At 43.5% G+C, this 18,930-nt stretch overlaps 2 protein-coding genes across 9 annotated transcripts; one reads left to right on the top strand and one right to left on the bottom strand.

Moving 5' to 3' along the window:
- The first annotated feature begins 2,782 nt into the window (after positions 1–2,782).
- Positions 2,783–12,417, top strand: LOC106572831 (uncharacterized). Of its 8 annotated transcripts, none has more exons than XM_014147339.3 (6): positions 2,786–3,277; positions 4,540–4,694; positions 7,761–7,911; positions 8,029–8,110; positions 9,932–10,283; positions 10,544–12,417. In XM_014147339.3, the coding sequence occupies exons 3-6, from the start codon at positions 7,770–7,772 to the stop codon at positions 11,054–11,056; spliced, it is 1,089 nt and encodes a 362-aa protein (XP_014002814.1). In that variant the 5' UTR covers positions 2,786–3,277; positions 4,540–4,694; positions 7,761–7,769; the 3' UTR covers positions 11,057–12,417. The 8 variants fall into 8 exon arrangements, with proteins under 8 accessions (XP_014002811.1, XP_014002816.1, XP_014002814.1 ...); XM_014147343.3 differs by lacking the exon at positions 2,786–3,277 and adding an exon at positions 3,434–3,776 and having other exon boundaries at positions 8,029–8,148; XM_014147338.3 differs by lacking the exon at positions 2,786–3,277 and adding an exon at positions 3,444–3,776.
- Positions 12,418–14,540: 2,123 nt separating this feature from the next.
- On the bottom strand, positions 14,541–18,618 carry pex10 (peroxisomal biogenesis factor 10). Its single transcript, NM_001139981.1, has 6 exons — positions 18,311–18,618; positions 17,647–17,727; positions 17,100–17,512; positions 16,679–16,851; positions 16,010–16,148; positions 14,541–15,572 (listed from the first exon to the last, which is right to left on the bottom strand). Exons 1-6 carry the CDS (start codon positions 18,420–18,422, stop codon positions 15,507–15,509), a joined length of 984 nt encoding a protein of 327 aa, NP_001133453.1. The 5' UTR covers positions 18,423–18,618; the 3' UTR covers positions 14,541–15,506.
- Positions 18,619–18,930: the final 312 nt, after the last annotated feature.

Raw genomic sequence — 18,930 nt, 5'->3', positions numbered from 1 at the left:
CTGGGCCAGTTGCTCAGGTCTTGTTCAGTGTTCCCTTGCTGTGTTGTTATGCTATGAAGACCTTAAGAAAATATTCTGGATTTACCCTTACCTCTGCACCTGGCTCCGAGTTCGTACTAGCACTAATGTCACAGTAGAACCAGAATATCTGAGCATACACCTTCACAATGGTGAATCACTAAAACAATACAGAAAAAGATGGAACAGCACGTCAGAAATTATCTCAATGAAGCTAAATTATCTCAATGAAGCTAACCACCTCTGGGAAAATTGGAACACACAACGAGTTATCTATCCAAAACGGAGATGTATGGATAAACCACTTCTCCAATCTTTTGGGCTCTATAACAAAGAACAAACAGCAAAAACATATACATGATCAAATACAAGTCTTAGAGTCAACTATTAAAGACTACCAGAACCCACGGGATTCTCCAATTACATTGAATGAACTACAGCACAAAATACAAACCAAAAAAGGCATATTTACCCTGCACACCCTAATTGACAAACAAACAGAACAAAGGGAAAGTCTTCTCATGCTTTGTTGATTTCAAAAAAGCGTTTGACTCAATTTGGCATGAAGGTTTGCTATACAAATTGATGGAAAGTGGTGTTGGGAAAAAAACATACGACATTATAAAATCCATTAAAATTGGCCAAAAAACTCACATTTCTTTCCACAGGGCTGGGGGGTGAGACAGGGATGCCACTTGAGCCCCACTCTCTTCAACATTATTATAAACTAATTGGTACTTGAACAGTCTGCAGCACCTGGCCTCACCCTACTAGAATCTGTCACACTCTGATCTGTTACACTTGTCTCCCATCTCCCCTCATTATCCCGTGTTTATTTATACCTGTGTTTTCTGTCTGTTGCCAGTTCGTCTTGTCCTACCAGCATGTTCCTGTGCGCTAGTTTTTGTTTTATTAGTCGTCCCAGTTCTGCCCTTTCTGCCTGTCCTGATCCTGCCTGCCTCTGATTTGGATTACGACTCTTTGCCTGCCTTGATTTACCTTTTGCCTGCCCCTTGTACTATAATAAACTCTGAGACTCGTACTATCCACCTCCTGTGTCTGCATCTGGGTCATATCCTGAGTCGTGATATCTGAAGTCAAACGTCTACTGTTTGCCGACGATCTGATGCTTCTGTCCCCAATCAAGAAGGGCCTACAGCAGCACCTAGATCTTCTGCACAGATTCTGTCAGACCTGGGCCCTGACAGTAAAAGGTCCATTTGCCAGGACCACAAATTCCATCTAGACACCGTTGCCCTAGAGCACACATACTATCTATCTATATACACACTCACACACCCCTCGGCCTAAACATCAGCGTAGAAGGTAACTTCCACAAAGCTGTGAACGATCTGAGAGTCAAGGCAACAAGGGCCTTCTACACCATCAAAAGGAACATAAAATTCAACATCCGAATTAGGATCTGGCTAAAAATACTTGAATCAGTTATAAACCCATTGCCCTTTATGGTTGTTGGGTCTGCTCACCAACCAAGAATTCACCCAAAAAAATGGGACAAATGCCAAAGTGAGACTCTGCATGTGGAATTCTGCAAACAAAAATATTGTGTACAACGTAAAACACAAAATAATGCATGCAGAGCAGAATTAGTCCTATCCCCGCTAATGGGAGTTATGTTGTTGGAATGACGATATGGCTGGAGTCATTGCAAATCAATTTGTGCCACTTGTGTAGCCTACCTGCAGCTGGCAAACGGATTTAATAAATATCCTATAACTTCAGTGTATTGTTGTTGTAGCCTTGTGTTATTATGCAATTATTAATGGCCATGTTAAGTTAATTAAATTGTAAGTTATCAATTGTGATCATGGTCACAGTTCTATCGCAATTGCCGATCAGCTGTTATAATAGATTAGATTGACTGTAACTGTCAGTCAGATTAGGCTACAGGTTAAAACAAATGAAAACACTGGTTGTAGGCCTATTCAGTGCATATCCATATTATTAATATATGATTCAGTGATTTAATTTACGATCCCATCCTCAGTAGCCTATTCCAGCAGGCTATTGGGCAACAGAAGCACTTCTTACCTCGAAATGGCCTCACTATTCATGTTGAATAATTGAGTCTGTCAATTTGAACAAAACAAACTACTAAATAGTTCATTTTACATCTTGCCTATGCTACTGTAAACTACCAGGGGCTACAGGCTGCCTGCATCTAGCTAACCAAACAATGGCAAAATTGAATTACAATCATAAACCTAGATTTTAGTGAGAATGCCTGGCCTATGCCTATTGAAATTACATATCAATCGCGCAATTAGGTCATTTATCACGGTTTGTAGTCGTAACATCTGACACATAATGGCACAATTGTCAGAAAATATCCTAACACGAGTTAAAAATAAAAAAAACATTCGTCCAAGTGTTTTTTGCAGAGATTTTGACATCCCCTGTCCAACTTTCCTCCTTCAAACTCTCCTGTTGGATTTATCTGTAGTTATGCACATGCGGGATTTATTTACACGAGTTAAATCGACATCCATTGATGAAAATGATCTGCCGAGTTTAATAAAGGCGAATTATATTTTCTCTTGCAACATATTAAAATGTCTTTATTAGTCACGTTAGCTCGCAATCATTATTATTTGGATGGAAAACCGAATTTTGCTTCTTACAAATTGTGTCGATATTCCTTCTTCATTTGCTCGATAACGTTATGATAAAAGGGTTAATTGGCTAAATGTCACCTCTCTGGCTACTGTTAAACATGGGCTAGTGGTCAGGCCTTGTGGGCGGGTTTTGACTAGGCATGAAATCGACATTTGAGTTAGTCCCGATGTTTGAGCTAGACCTGGCAACCCTTCATCTACTCTTGTCATGTGCGTTTGGTAGTCGAGCGAGCAGTAGTTTTAATAAACTAACCCAACAGCTTTTTAAAAAGTTAAATATGCCAAGGAAGTGTGTTGTTTCTGGGTGCAGTAATACCCATAAGGACGGGGTTACGACTCATTTGTGGCCCAAAGACGACAAGTTAGCATTGAAGTGGGATCGGTTTGTCCGGTTGACGCGAGTGGATTGGATTAAGGGAACCACGGCCACTACTGTATGCGGTGCTCATTTCACCCCGGAGGACTTCGACGGCTACAAGCAGTGGAAGGCAGGATTCGGAACGAGACTCCGACTGAAAGCATGTGCTGTACCGACCCTGCATGTGAAGACTGCCGTTACAACCTCGGTTTCTGACCAACCAAACATTACGTCAACAACGTCATCAGCGATGACGATAAACCGGGTAAATTCAATGTGTTAAACTTTTACTATAGCTAGCAACACTTGGCTAATTTAGCTATGTATTATGACAACCACCATTTTAAAATAGTATTTTATTTTGTTAATTTATTCACGCCCGTCCTGTTGGTGGCGGTAATCCATTTTGCGTGTAGTTCACCATAATATCCACCGAAGAAGAACTGCGTTCATCTGTTCTTTAACTTTAGGCAATGACGTGCAAAAGCAAGACAGATTGTGCAGTAGTTGGCTGCAAGGCAGCAGATGTTTCTTTGCACGGTCTTCCAAACGAACAGTCACTTCGTCGGATTTGGCTTCGATTTATTTTTAATAATCAAGTGCCAGAGAAGTTAAGTCCGAACCTGTGCTTATGCACAGTACACTTCACATCGGACTGCATTGCAAGGCTGACTAGGTACACAAGTGGATTTGCCAATAGCTTGATCCTCCGTCATGGTTCTGTCCCATCTATCTTACACCCGGCAGCAGCAACCATTCAAGAAGTAGGTGTCTAGTTATAGTTATTCTATCATTAAAAGTAAAGGACTTTCTATAACTTGTAATTCAGCTGCTAGCTAGCTAACGTTAGCTGCACTTGACGTGGTGGTCTAGCATCACAATCAGTCAGTCTTTGCTATCAGCAATCGTGAAATTGTCCTAAAACAATGTTGACAGGGGGTTAATATTAACTAACTTAGGTATCTACCGTCGGTGCAAGGCTACAATAACCTCACCGGCCAGTTTATTATGTACACCCCCCTTACCTCCAGAACAGCCTGAATTCTTCTGGGAATTCTACAAGGAAACGTTCCACAGGGCTGTTGGTCCATGCTGAAGTGACGGCATCAGTTGCTTCAGATAGAATCGCGTTACACTCATGCTGCGACCAGCCCGTTCCATCTCATCCCAAAGATGCACTATTGGTTTGAGGTCTGGGGACTGACCAGGCCACTCAAGTAAACTGAACCCACTGTCATGTTCCAGGCAATGTTTTTCCACTCCTCAGTTGTCCAGTGTTGGTGATCGGTTCCCTAGTGGAGCCGAATCTTCATGCCTTTAGCTGATAGGAGTGGAAGCCTGTGGTTGTCTGCTGTAACAGTACTTCCATGAGAAGGATCGATGAGTTGTGCGTTACGAGATGCCGTTCTGCACAACACTGTTGTACTGCTCTGTTATTTGTCTGTTTGTGGCCCGCCTGTTCGCTTGCACACAGTTCTTGCCATTCTCCTTCGACCTCCCTCATCAATGAGCTGTTTTTGCCCACAGGACAGCCGATGACTGGGTGCCTTTTGTTTGTCGCACCATTCTTGGTAAACCCAAGACGCTGTCGTGCGTGAAAAGCCCAGGAGGGTGGACGTTTCTGAGATACTGGATCTGGCACGCCTGGCACTGACGATCATACCACACTCCAAGTTGCTTAGGTTACTCGTTTTGCCCATTCTAACGTTCAATCACACAGTAACTGAATGCCTGTCTGCCTTATTTATTTAACAAGCTACGGCCACATGACTCACTGTCTGTAGCTGCGATCCATTTTAATGAACGGGGACTGAGATTGTATATTGAGACAGAAGGTAAATACATTTGAAAACTCATCAACTCTAGACCATGTGGTGGCAGTAGTATTATGTTGCCAATATGTCACTTTACAACCCCCCCCCCCAACCCAACATTACAAATACACTCTGTTCAGACGTGCATTCTGAAGAATCATGTAAACAGTAGCCACTCCACCACGTCACAATAGAGAGCAATGATTTGTCCTTTTGTAGGCACTAAATCGGCAATGGGTTGTTGGCTAAAAGGCTGTGGGGAAATTAATGGGGTTTTTATAGGATTTTTGGTTAATCGTCGAGAAAAATAAGGTCTGTGGTAAACACAGGCTTAGGATATCTAAGTTTTGTTCTATGAGAGATTTAATCAGCTAATGTAGCTTTGTGCTTTTAAAAAAATTACATAAATGCCCTAAAATTCACAAAGGCTTTCATAGACCAAAACATTTTAAGATCTCCTAAGCCTGTGTTAAACTCAGACCTTATTTTCGCCGTTTATCCCAAAACCTCATCGGAATGGTTTTTAGGACTACTGGTAATTTATAGATTACATATATATATATATATATATATTAACCCTTATGTTTTACACATTCTCATTTACTGCAATGACTTGGGGAATAGTTACAGGGGAGAGGAGGGGGGGATGAATGAGTCAATTGGAAGCTGGGGATGATTAGGTGGCCATGATGGTATGAGGGCCAGATTGGGAATTTAGCCAGGACACCGGGGTTAACACCCCTACTCTTACGATAAGCACCATGGGATCTTTAGTGACCACAGAGACTCAGGTCACCCGTTTAACATCCCGTCCAAAAGACAGCACCCGACACAAGGCAATGTCCCCAATCACTGCCCTGGGGCATTGGGATATATATATATATTTTTTCAGCCCAGAGGAAAGATTACCTCCTACTGGCCCTCCAACACCATTCCCAGCAGCATCTGGTCTCCCATCCAGGGACCAACCCTGCTTAGCCTCAGAGGCCAGCCAGCAAGGTGGTATGCTGCTGGTGCTCTAAAATTTGAAATATTTTTTATTTAACTAGGCAAGTCGGTTAAGAACATTCTTATTTACAATAACGGTCTACCCCGGCTAAACCCTAATGACGCTGGGCCAATTGTGCGCCACCCTATGGGACTCCCAATCATGGCTGGTTATGACACAGCCTGGACTTGAACCAGGGTTTGTAGTGACTCCTCTAGCACTGAGACGCAGTGCCTTGGACGGCTGCGCCACTCGGGAGCCTATAGGGTCTGGCACCAGCGGGAGCCTTCTTAAGACAGACGCTGTGAGACATACAAGCTCAGACAGGTCTAATGTTGACAGCATAGGCGGGGCATAAGTTTTGGGAAACTAATTTTTCACCATCAAAATGGATGTTTTAGTAATAAAGCATTCCATGCATCATCACATTTGCATACTTATGTAAGGGAGCCACCTATTTGTAATGTGATGAGTAGATTGGATAGTCATAATTTAAGCTAATCGTATAACTCAATCACTGTTGGCAAAAAAAGAGGGTTCAATGCATGTCTGAGCGCCTATAGCATAGAGTAGGACTAGGCTACATCAGATACGTTTCTTTCTTTGCACATGAAAAATGTGGCTTTTCATTCAACCCTACTACACTTTATATGGAGCGGCAGCGTAGCCTAGTGGTTAGAGCGTTGGACTAGTAACCGAATGGTTGCAAGTTCGAATCTCCTAGCTGACAAGGTACAAATCTGTCGTTCTGTCCCTGAACAAGGCAGTTAACCCACTAGGCCGTCACTGAAAATAAGAATTTGTTCTTAACTGACTTGCCTCGTTAAATAAAGTTAAAAAAGAAAGAAAAAAAGACTGGAGACATTAGCAGACTACTTTTTTTAATACGATAAATGACAGGGTAGCCTACTCTGCTGATACTGACAAACAGATCAGTAAAAACATTGTCCATATAATAGGTCCTACGAGAAGGGGAGACGCTAATAGAATATGACGTCCGTCTCAACTGGACAAGGAAGTTAATGTCCAAAAACAAACTTTAAGTGGCACTGACCCAACAATGAGAAATACAATTTTATTTGTCACATGCACCGAATACAACAGGTGTAGACAGTGAAATGCTGACTTACAAGCCCTTAACCAACAATACAGTTCACGAAATAGAGTGAAGGTGTTAGTGTAGTGCAGTACCGGGGATTTGGCCGACGCTCTCCGCTGGTGCCAGTAAGATAGTTGAGCGAACAACAGTAACCCAACTAAAAGACTTTTAGCCATTTTGCTCTCCAAACTTCATTTTCCCGCAATTGTATTTTGAAATATTGCAATATGCCTGTCTGGGCCGCTCTACTTTTCACTGACAGTCGCAACTCAACAGTTCATTTAGCATCTACACTAAACAAAAATGTAAAACATGCAGTCCCATGTTTTGTGAGTTGAAATAAAAAATCCCCAAAACGTTCTCTCAAATTGTACACAAATTAGTTTACGTCCCTGTTAGTGAGCATTTCTTCTTTGTGAAGATAATCCTTCCACCTGACAGGAGTGGCATATCAAGAAGCTGATTAAACACCATGATCATTACACAGGTGCACCTTGTGCTGGGGACAATAAAAAGCCACTCTAAAATGTGCAGTTTTGTCACACAGCACAATGCCACAGATGTTTTGAGGGAGGGTACAATTGGCATGCTGACTGCAGGAATGTCCACCAGAGCTGTTGCCAGAGAATTGAATTTTAATTTCTCTACCATCAACTGCCTCCAAGGTCATTTTCCAGAATTTGTCAGTATGTCCAACCTGCCTCACAAGCACTGACCACGTGTTTGGCGTTGTGTGGGCGAGCGTTCATTCTCAATATCAGTGAAGGGTAAAGAAAATATTTCGCCAAATATTGCAAACCCCCTGTTGTTATAGTTGATAAGATGTTGTTTATGTTGTCTTGTTTAGGTGGAAAACATGACGTTGGGCGTGACGACAAAATATGAAACAACAACATGCAACATTACAGTACCATCACCTCCAAGATGCGCTGTGGTACCGCTAAAACAAAACGTGTCAACACAGGCTTATTATTACAGAGAAGAAAAGAAAAACAAAGGTGAGTGTTATGGCTCGTATCTTTTTTGTAGAATGGTTTCCTCCTTTTCAATTACAGCTGGAATGAATTGGTGTTTACATGCTGCTGTATTGTTTTGTTTTGTGTCTGATTTTACAGCTGTCCAAGTCTGGCCAATCCGGAAGAATGTCGTAGTCAATACTTCCTTTACGGAGGACATACCACCGAAGGAAGTGAACCGGTATATACAGTTGAAGTCAGAAGTTTACATACACTTAGGTTGGAGTCATTAAAACTCATTTTTCAACCACTACGCAAATTTCTTGTTAACAAACTATAGTTTTGGCAAGTCCGTTACGACATCTACTTTGTGCATGACACAAGTCATTTTTCCAACAATAGTTTACAGACAGATTATTTCACTTATAATTCACTGTATCACAATTCCAGTGGGTCAGAAGTTTACATACACTAAGTTGACTGTGCCTTTAAACAGCTTGGAAAATTCCAGAAATTGATGTCATGACTTTAGAAGCTTCTGATAGGCTAATTGACATCATTTGAGTCAATTGGAGGTGTACCTGTGGATGTGTTTCAAGGCCAACCTTCAAACTCAGTGCCTCTTTGCTTGACATCATGGGAAATCAAAAGAAATCAGCCAAGACCTCAGAAAATGAAATTGTAGACCTCCACAAGTCTGGTTCATCCTTGGGGCAATTTCCAAATGCCTGAAGGTACCACGTTCATCTGTACAAATAATAGTACGCAAGTATAAACACCATGGGACCACACAGCTGTCATACCGCTCAGGAAGGAGACGCGTTCTGTCTCCTAGAGATGAACGTACTTTGGTGCGAAAAGTGCAAATCAATCCCAGAACAACAGCAAAGGACCTTGTGAAGATGCTGGAGGAAACAAGTACAAAAGTATCTATATCCACAGTAAAACGAGTACCATATCGACATAGGCTGCTCAGCAAGGAAGAGGCCACTGCTCCAAAACCGCCATAAAAATGCCAGACTACAGTTTGCATCTGCACATGGGGACAAAGATCATACTTTTTGGAGAAATGTCCTCTGGTCTGATGAAACAAAAATATAACTGTTTGGCCATAAGGACCATCGTTATGTTTGGAGGAAAAAGAGGGAGGCTTGCAAACTGAAGAACACCATCCCAACCATGAAGCACGGGGGTGGCAGCATCATGTTGTGGTGGTGCTTTGCTACAGGAGGGACTGGTGCACTTCACAAAATAGATGGCATCATGAGGTAGGAAAATCATGTGGATATATTGAAGCAGCATCTCAAGACATCAGTCAGGAAGTTAAAGCTTGGTCGCATATGGGTCTTCCAAATGGACAATGACCCCAAGCATACTTCCAAAGTTGTGGAAAATGGCTTAAGGACAACAAAGTCAAGGTATTGGAGTGACCATCACAAAGCCCTGACCTCAATCCTATAGAAAATTTGTGGACAGAACTGAAAAAGCTTGTGTGAGCAAGGAGGCTTACAAACCTGACTCAGTTACACCAGCTCTGTCAGGAGGAATTGGCCAAAATTCACCCAAGTTATTGTGGGAAGCTTGTGGAAGGCTACCTGAAGCGTTTGACCGACGTTAAACAATTTAAAGGCAATGCTACCAGATGAGTGTATGTAAACTTCTGACCCACTGGGAATGTGATAAAAGATTAAATTAAATAATTCTCTCCTATTATTGACATTTCACATTCTTAAAATAATGTAGTGATCCTAACTGACCTAAAACAGGGAATTTTTACCAGGATTAAATGTCAGGAATTGTGAAACTGAGTTTAATTGTATTTGGCTAAGGTGTATAAACTTCCAACTTCAACTCTACATTTATTTTTGTTAAAGTGGGAAACTATTGTAAATTAATTGGCTAATGAATGTTGGGCCCATAGCCTAAGTAATATGAGCAACTACTCAGCTGAAAATTGTCATACAAATATGCATAATGACTTTTGACCTGTCTCACTGTCTGGCCTGCTTGCAAATCCTAATCTGTCATAGCTTGTGATTATAAATAAATAATTTTCTTCCAGTTTACACTCTGTTGCGGTGTACATGGCCAGGAAGTACGTGGTCTTTGAAGAATGCCTCCTTCCATTGTTCAAGACTTGTCCGGTCTGTCGCAGCTCCTGCAGCATCGACAAGTTCATCCAAGATACCCTGCTCACCATCAACCAGTTCTGCAACCACTGTGACCACCGGAGCCAATGGAAGAGCCAGCCCTTTAACCTCCCAGCTAGATACCTGTCCTCTTCAGCAGCATCGACTGGCACAACTGATGCTTCGATTGGCACCACAACTGGCACCACTACTGGCACATCCACTGACGCTCTGACTGACTCCTCAACTGGCCCAACTTGCACCTTCAATTCTCAGACCCTGAAGGTAGACTATATCATTTTTCACTATACAATGCATGAATAGAAATACACAAGCCATTAAAAACAAGCCTATTTTTAATTATGAGATGTTTGTCAAGTTAAACAATAACTACAATTGTCGTCAGCCATATGGCTACCTCATTTTAACTAAGTGAAATCAGGAGGTTGGCTGATGTCCCATTCTGCATTGGGATTCTGTCTAGCCAGTAGTTAAGTGTAGATGTTGGTAGAGGAGTTGCTCATTATTGTTCATTGTCCTTGTAGACAGCGGAGGACGGTGATCTTCTGTTGGAGAATTACGATGGCGATATTTTCAACAAGGGTCTGGAGGACATTCAGACCCTGGTGTTTGAGACAACCTTTTGTGTGCATGATGACGACAAAGCCATGAAGAAGATATGTCAACGTCAGTCCTTGGAGGAGGAACAGGAAGAGGAGGCTAGGGAGGAAGAGGAGGCTAGGGAGGAAGAGGAGGCTAGGGGGGAGGAGGAGGGCTCCGATGTGGAGTGGCAACGTGAGGTTGAGTTAAGTCCTCTTCTAGCCTCAGATTCAGAATGGGATTCCCGGGTGCTCTGCCCCGATTGTGGCACGTTTATTAAAGGCTCCAAGGCTCACCTCTGCGAGCATGCCAAGCCGTTTGTCTGCCAGGACTGTGGCAAGCGGTTTGTTAACGAGACCACTCAACATTCACCAAAGAATCCACAAGCCAGGCTATGTGCACGGGTGCAAGTACTGCCTCAAGCCATTCCAGAGCAGGCCGGAGAAGCTGAGGCATGAGGAGAGTCACCTGCGTGTAGAAAAGCCCTACGAATGCCCCAACTGCCCCATACGATTCAGCGACATTAAAGCCCGGGACGGCCACCTTCAAAGCCACAGAGGGCCCACATGGTACATTTGCAACATCTGCAAAATGGAGTTTACAAGTAGTAGCTACCTGGAAAGACACATGCTAGTCCACAGCGGGGAGAAGCCCTACACATGCCCCGAGTGCCAGCGCTCCTTCAACCAGGCGAGCCACCTCAAGTCTCACATGCGCCTTCACACGGGCGAGCGGCCGTACAAGTGCCGGCAAGTCCTTCAACCACAACGTGAGTCTGAAAAGCCACGTCCAGCACTACCATCCGGACCCTGCCTCTGGGACCAAGGAGAAGAAACAGGAGCCAGTCTCAAACTCTGAGACTTTGACTGAACAACGGGTAGTGACCGAGGAGAGTCGAAAGACAAATGCAGGGTCTGGGCAGGAAAGAGTGAAGAGGGCAGGGAGGAAGAGGAAACGCCTGACCTTTGATTATGAGGAGTTGGGGGAGAGTGAGCGCAACAGTGACTCAGACTTCAACCCAGGGGCAGAAGAGGGTGGTAGCAACAAGACTACAGGCAGACCAATAGGCAGGCCGAGAATGAGACCAGGGACCACCAGAGAGATGTATGCGGGAAGTGTGAATAAAGAGCATGATGGATCCAACCTGAATGAACAGTGGGAAGAGGAGGACAGGGGGACCAAAAGGAAGGCCACAAGAAGGAGGAGAGGAAGACCAAGAGCCATTGAAGAGATGCATGAGGGAACTGCTTGCGAAGAGCTTGATGAATCAAACCTGAATGAACAAGTGCCATCAATAGAGACTGCTCTTTCTGAACTTTTAGAGAGTTGTGGGCCAATTCAAAATGTAGATGAGGTTTTTGACCCGATGAAGAATTAACTGTTAGTTATTGAGGATTTGTCTTTTTCCCCCCTATATTTTCTATCTTTTTTACACGTTGAAGAAAAATACTTTTGATTTGACACAAATGTCCATAAGGTTCAAGATTCTACTCTAAAGCAGGGTCAACAAGGAAACTGTCGACAGGTCCCAAATTGTACCCTATTCCCTATACAGCGCACTACTTTTGAACAGCCTAGATTGCATTGATTTCAGACACCGTTGCGTTGAGCCATGGTCATAAGCCTACCGCCTGATTCCTTATGTTCAACATTGTGTTCTAGTGAACTTGACGAGTTGCTGTCTACATTATGATCAGTTAAGAAAAGTGACAGACAATGCAAAGTGCCTCCTATACTTTGTCGTTGAAAAGCGGTTATCTTGGATTGTAATTCCTATCATTTGCAGACATGATTGTAATAAACGTCATTATAAACCGGGTGGTTCGAGCCCTGAATGCTGATTGGCTGGCTGAAAGCCGTATACCACGGGTATTACCAAAAATGACTTTTTACTGTTCTAATTACGTTGGTAACCAGTTTATAAACAGCAATAAGGCACCTCTGGGGTTTGTGTTATATGGCAGATATACCACGGCTAAGGGCTGTATCCAGACACAAGCATTTTAATTATTTTACTTTTATTATTGAATAGTATTACTGCTACATTTTGAATTTTTTTCCAACCCACCTCCAATCTAGACTTTCATAAACCTTAAACAGTTAAAAGTAGATTGGCCCTGGGGTGAGGTCAACGATTAATCAGGGCCGATTTCAAGTTTTCATAACAATCGGTAATCGGCATTTTTGGACACCGATTACATTGCACTCCACAAGGAGACTGTGTGGCAGGCTGACTACCTGTTATGTGAGTGCAGCAAGGAGCCAAGGTAAGGTGCTAGCTAGCATTAAACTGTTTTTTTATAAAATAAATCTTAACATAATCACTAGTTAACTAGCTTGTCCCGCTTTGCATATAATCGATGCGGTGCTTGTTAATGTATCATTGAATCACAGCCTACTTCGCCAAACGGGTGATTTAACAAGCGCATTCGAAAAAAAGCAGTCGTTGCACCAATGTGTACCTAACCATAAACATCAATGCCTTTCTTAAAATCAATACACAAGTATATATTTTTAAACCTGCATATTTAGTTAATATTGCCTGCTAACATGAATTTCTTTTAACTAGGGAAAATGTAACTTCTCTTGCGTTCTGTGCAAGCAGAGTCAGGGTATATGCAGCAGTTTGGTCTAGAACAAGTATGTGCGTCCACTCTTTCCCAAGAATGGATTAAGAAACACGTTTGTATTCAGGGATGTGAAAAGCTCTGAACATTACAGATAAAAATAGAATGAAGAGAGCTGACAGGATTCTCTGTTCTATCTGACGAACATCATTCCTACCCAATCCATTTCTTTAGGAATGTTCTGTAACGTTAAATCCCTGGACAGGCCTATGGTTTATTAGGTCAGGCCCACTGTGGGTGTGTTCTCTCCAGCACTGCATGCTCTCCCTGACCTCTTCTGCAGACTTCCAGGCTGCGGCAGATCCCCCTCCGCTGGGCCAGACCTCTGGTGGAGGTAGGCCTGGGTTAGAGCTTTCATCTCCGTCAGAGTGGACACATCGCTCCCACGCCATAAACATCCTGCAAACACGGGACGGAAAGGTACTGGTCAGGAGGAGAAATGCTATTAACAGGAAATAGCTAGATAAGTATTGTTCCCACATAGAATTGAGTGAAACTTGGCCAGTCATCTTTCCCTCAATTCTGACTGGTCTCCCAGTCCCTGCCGCTGAAAAACATCCCCACAGCTTGATGCTACCACCACGCTTCACTGTAGGGATGGTGCTAGGTTTCTTCCAGATGTGATGCTTGGCATTCAGGCCAAAGAGTTCAATCTTGGTCTCATCAGACCAGAGAATCTTGTTTCTCATGGAGCCAAGAGTCCTTTAGGTGCCTTTTGGCAAACTCCGTGGGCGGTCATGTGCCTTTTACTGAGGAGTGGCTTCCATCTGGCCACTACCATAAAGGCCTGATTGGTTGAGTGCTGTAGAGATGGTTGTCCTTCTGGAAGGTTCTCTCATCTCCACAGAGGAACTCTGGAGCTCTGTCAGAGTGACCATCAGGTTCTTGGTCACCTCCCTGACCATGACCCTTCTTCCCTGATTGCTCAGTTTGGCTGGGCGGCCAAATCTAGGAATAGTCTTGGTGGTTCCAAACTTCTTCCATTTAAGAATGATGGAGGCCACTGTGTTCTTGGGGACCTTCAATGCTGCAGAATTGTTTTGGTACCCTTCCCCAGATCTGTGCCTCGACACAATCCTGTCTCGAAGCTCTACGGACAATTATTTTGACCTCATGGCTTGGTTTTTGCTCTGACATGCAGTGTCAACTGTGGGACCTTATATAGACAGGTGTGTGCCTTCCCAAATCATGTCTAATCAATTGAATTTACCACTGGTGGACTCCAATCAAGTTGTAGAAACATCAAGGATGATCAATGGAAACAGGATGCACCCAAGCTCAATGAGTCTCATAGCAAAGGGTCTGAATACTTATGTAAATAAGGAATTTGTTTAATACAACTGCAAAAATTTATAAAAAAAACTTTTCGCTTTGTCAATATGGGGTATTGTGTGTAATTAGACCCACAAGTAAGCATTTCCCTGTTAGTCTCCACCTGTTATCAACTAAGCATGTGAAAAATACAATTTGATTTAATGACAGCACAGTGGGGTTTACAGTGTAAGTTTAACTTTCTAATGAACCAGAAAAATCAATATTTATTTCTGGTTGTTTATCAAAGTTGGTAGGCTAACTCATTGATCCTGCTTTTGTGCCAACTACACACACAAAAAAAAATGCATCAAATGTATTCACTACTGTAAGTCGCTCTGGATAAATGTAAATGTAATTACTGATCCATGTAAACAATATACTAGTCACCTTATCAAGAGACATAAATAATTACTGTTAACATAGTTGATTAATCCTTGTTTTAAAATGACACATTTAGATCAGTTACAGACTGATACAATCCAACATGATTCATATGCAAACCATTGAAACATGTATGATTGCTCAATATAGTGCACTGTATTATGCATTCTCATAAAATGTAGAAACACTACATTATCAAAGAAATTAAAAAACAAAATATATACCCAATACCTAGAAATTATCCCAGTGTGTAGCCCTGAGGACAGTGTTGTACAGATCTTTACAATAATATTCTGTATTCTGAAAGGTTTTTTCATCTACAAAAACAATGAAATGCTTCATGCACACATTCTTTCATACTGGACATATCGACACGGCAATATCTGAATCAACGCCCCAAAATAAGATCTCAAGCCATTCTCTAAGTGAGATGCTATTCAGATGGGACCTCAACAAGGGATAGCAAAACTCTGATAAAGAGCAACAGCTGTGTTTTAACGATTCAACAGTCCAATGTGGCGATCCAGTCATTTAGGAAGTGAGCCATATAATAAAAACAACCACGTCAGAGATTCTGGCTCTTCGGCTAGTAGTTCCTCAGGTAGACTAGTCGAGGAGGCTGGAACTTCTCACGACACAAAGGGCACTCCGTCTGTGGAGAGGAAGGAACAAATAGTAATGCACTGTTATCTAGCTTCTTTTCACTGATTGGCTGGCAAGGCGGAACACTGACCCTCCGATAGGCTGGCTAGGTGGAACACTGACCCTCCGATAGGCTGGCTAGGCGGAACACTGACCCCCCGATAGGCTGGCTAGGCGGAACACTGACCCCCCGATAGGCTGGCTAGGCGGAACACTGACCCCCCGATAGGCTGGCTAGGCGGAACACTGACCCTCCGATAGGCTGGCTAGGTGGAACACTGACCCTCCGATAGGCTGGCTAGGCGGAACATTATACCTCTCCAGTCCTGTCAGACCTACAGGTTAGAGGTTGTTTCTGGACTGTGCCACTGTTATAGTACCCCTTAAAGAGTGTAGCGTTTCACTCACATAATTAAATAGGACATAGAACTGTAGTCACCCTCTCACCTTGGTGTTGCACCACTCTGTGATGCACTCCCAGCAGAACAGATGACCACATGGGGTGGAGGTCGAGTGTCTCCTCTCCTCTAGACACAGGATACAGCGAGAGGCACGGGGAGAGTCAGTCTCGTCTACAGATTGGGACCTAGACACACAGGTACATTTTAAAACGTATACATACATGTGAAATTCATACGCCTACCTCAATATTCACATTGAGAAGAATGCATGGGGGCATGTGTGCGTCTCAAGGAAATGTCCAACTTGAGGTGAAGATTTTGAACTGCAGCTTCGCAATCAAATTGTATCCATCTGAATGTCCTCAAACACTTCCTGTCACGATAGTTTTTTGAAACATTTATTCCGGTTTTTCCACGGTTTTCAAATTTCAAGTTATTACACATTTCATGGATTTACAATTTCAGATTACTTCATACATTCAGATGGGTCAGAGGGTCAGGTACATTCAAGTTCATGAGCATTTTTATATTGTTCAAAGGCAGTGCTTCCCGGGGGACCCACCCACCAACAGCCACCCACCCAACCCCAATGAGAGGCTTGATGGAACCCCAGGACCAAGAAAGGTATATGGATAGATATGGTAGCAGATTCTCAGTGTGACCAAGGCAGTCAGTGTTAATAATATTATTAAAACGGTGTCCTACTGCATTGTACCTGGAGGGCAGGTTCCTGTGTTGTCTCCACTCCTGCCGGGCTCTCTGTCTCTGCCTGAGGTTGTTGAATTGCAAGGCTAGCGTGAGGGCCAGCTGCATCAGGGAGATCACGCCCAGGAGCCTGTAGCTGCTCTGGATGTCCCCTTCGTCCCCCGTCACACCACGTACCCGTAGCTAACCACCCAGGGAAATAAAGAATGGTGAGAAGCATACACTCGTAAAACATGGAGCCATGGGCCCATTCCCACCGTAAAAAAAACAACGTTTTGCAACAGAAAACAAAGTTCATCTAGTAAGAAAATGGACTGAAACAGGGAGGGATAACCTGAACCTGTCCAAAAAGACATGGTTTGTTTTTGTTTTCCATTGCAAAAACTTTTGCTACGGTACACTACTGAATAGGTTCTCACACAAATACCCACATAGCTTACTCCGGCCGTCCTCTTCCCCAGGTGGTAGAAGGCCCCGCTGATGTAAAACAGGGCCACATGCACCCGGTGGAGGATGGAGAGTCCCTGCTGGAGGGCCAACACGGCCGGCACACACGCCCTCCTCTGGGGCTCCGTCAGCAGCCCCAGCACCCTCCGGACCCAGCCTCTCATCCAGGCTCCGGGGCTCCAAGGACTGGCCACTGTTGCTCTCTGGATTCCCCCTCCCTGGCTCTCCTCTCCCGCCTCCAGTTCATTCTCCAGGCACACCAGCAGCTTGTCCAGCAGGTAAGGAAACAGGCTGTGGAGGAGCACCAGGGCTCCTCGTCTGACGCGCGACGGTACCCTGCGCAGGGTGGGGTCCACCTGGATGATACTGACATACTCCTCGCCCAACGTCTGGTACCCTGGATGACACAGGGAGGGACAGCAAGGATGTGTGGTTAGGCGGCATTAACAATGGATGCCCCTGGTCTGTCTTTGATGGCAAAGCCTGCCTGTCAGTTTTGAACACAGTATGGAGCTCCAGCAGTTTGTTTACCTGAGAATGTGGTTAAACCATAGTATGCAAGGTCTGACAGCAGTTGGATCTCTTTCCTCCAGTGCAGCCATCTCTTGGACCCTGTAGGAGTAAAGAACAAAGCAGCTAGCTAGCTACTGTAAGAATAATAGCTATTATAATAGCTATTATAAAGCAGGATATTGCTTATGCATTCATGGCTCTTGAAAACCCTTCTCTGTATGTAGGGTTTTAAGCAGTTACATTCGCCCACGTCTAGCTCCTGTGTTAACAATTCCAACGCTGTGTTTTAATGTTTACAAACTTAAATATTCATCGTTTTGTGCAACTGTATTCGAAACATATCTTACACGTCTGCAAGAAATAATCGTATTTATATTTTTAAAGTTCCATAGAAGGTGTGTGGCTGACTAACCCTAACTCTATAAAGGTGTATACATGTGTTTTCTTCTCGCTGATATGGAAAAAAGACACGTTCCTTATGGTCTCCAAAACAGTACAGCAAACTTCTGCAACTTCCAGACCGAGCGTCTGGGCTCTTTAACAAACGTCCCCGGTAAAGAAGATAACTACTTTAGCGCCTATTGCCGACAGTAATGTTATCATTCTATGAAATGTGGTAATGCATTCATAGCTATATTCTAAATGGTCATGTAGGCTATAGCTGTGTATCCCGCATACTTGCCTGCAAGAGTCTGGAAAGCTTCATTCGCGTTGTTCCTGAGACACTGTTGGTAATATTCATCCTTCTGACTTGAACGAATCACTTGTGGTTGGTTTGCACCGACGAGAGGCATCGCTCGATGCAAGTTAGTTAGCTAGCTAGCTAGCGTAGCAATGGCACGGGAAGTTACTTGAATTTGAATGCACGACAGTTCGTTGAAAAATAACTCGTCAGTCCATTTCTACACAAACTGTCCGGCTAAGACACTTTCCCGAACTTGTCACAGTTTGGCATAGTTATTTAAACGTTCATATTGCCTGCCTTGACAGCTCTGTTAGCTACTAGCTAAGTACACGGAAACACAGTTGACTTGAATTAAACAATGACAGCAAAATAGACTTCTGCGGCCACAGCGCCGTGCGGTGGTAGGAGTTCTCTCGTCTACTTTCCGGTGTAATGCATCATTAATGAACCATTATGGTAACAGCCTTGCGCACTGCACAAAACATTGCTGTAACCATATGGTCATTTCTGCACTGGTGTAACAGTTACTGGTCTTTCTGGACTTTCATACTGCAGGTGAACTTGTGAAATGTAATCATATCTTTTAGAACAATATTGGTATGGTGTGTGGTCACTAA

Source organism: Salmo salar, chromosome 15 (genome assembly GCF_965601325.2).
Source record: "Salmo salar chromosome 15, fSalSal1, whole genome shotgun sequence".
Lineage (NCBI taxonomy): Eukaryota > Metazoa > Chordata > Actinopteri > Salmoniformes > Salmonidae > Salmo > Salmo salar.
This window is presented reverse-complemented; position numbering and strand designations above follow the sequence as displayed.

Bases quoted from the DNA above. Each gene is read 5' to 3' on its own strand.
- pex10 (NM_001139981.1), bottom strand. From the start codon at position 18,422: ATGCCTCTCGTCGGTGCAAACCAACCACAAGTGATTCGTTCAAGTCAG. The intron at 17,513-17,646 runs GTAAACAAACTG...TGTGTCATCCAG, and splicing joins TGGTTTAACCACATTCTCAG to GGTACCAGACGTTGGGCGAG. The intron at 16,149-16,678 runs GTACAATGCAGT...CTGTGTGTCTAG, and splicing joins CACAGGAACCTGCCCTCCAG to GTCCCAATCTGTAGACGAGA.
- LOC106572831 (XM_014147335.3), top strand. From the start codon at position 2,795: ATGAAATCGACATTTGAGTTAGTCCCGATGTTTGAGCTAGACCTGGCA. The intron at 7,912-8,028 runs GTGAGTGTTATG...CTGATTTTACAG, and splicing joins AGAAGAAAAGAAAAACAAAG to CTGTCCAAGTCTGGCCAATC. The intron at 8,111-9,931 runs GTATATACAGTT...ATTTTCTTCCAG, and splicing joins CCACCGAAGGAAGTGAACCG to TTTACACTCTGTTGCGGTGT.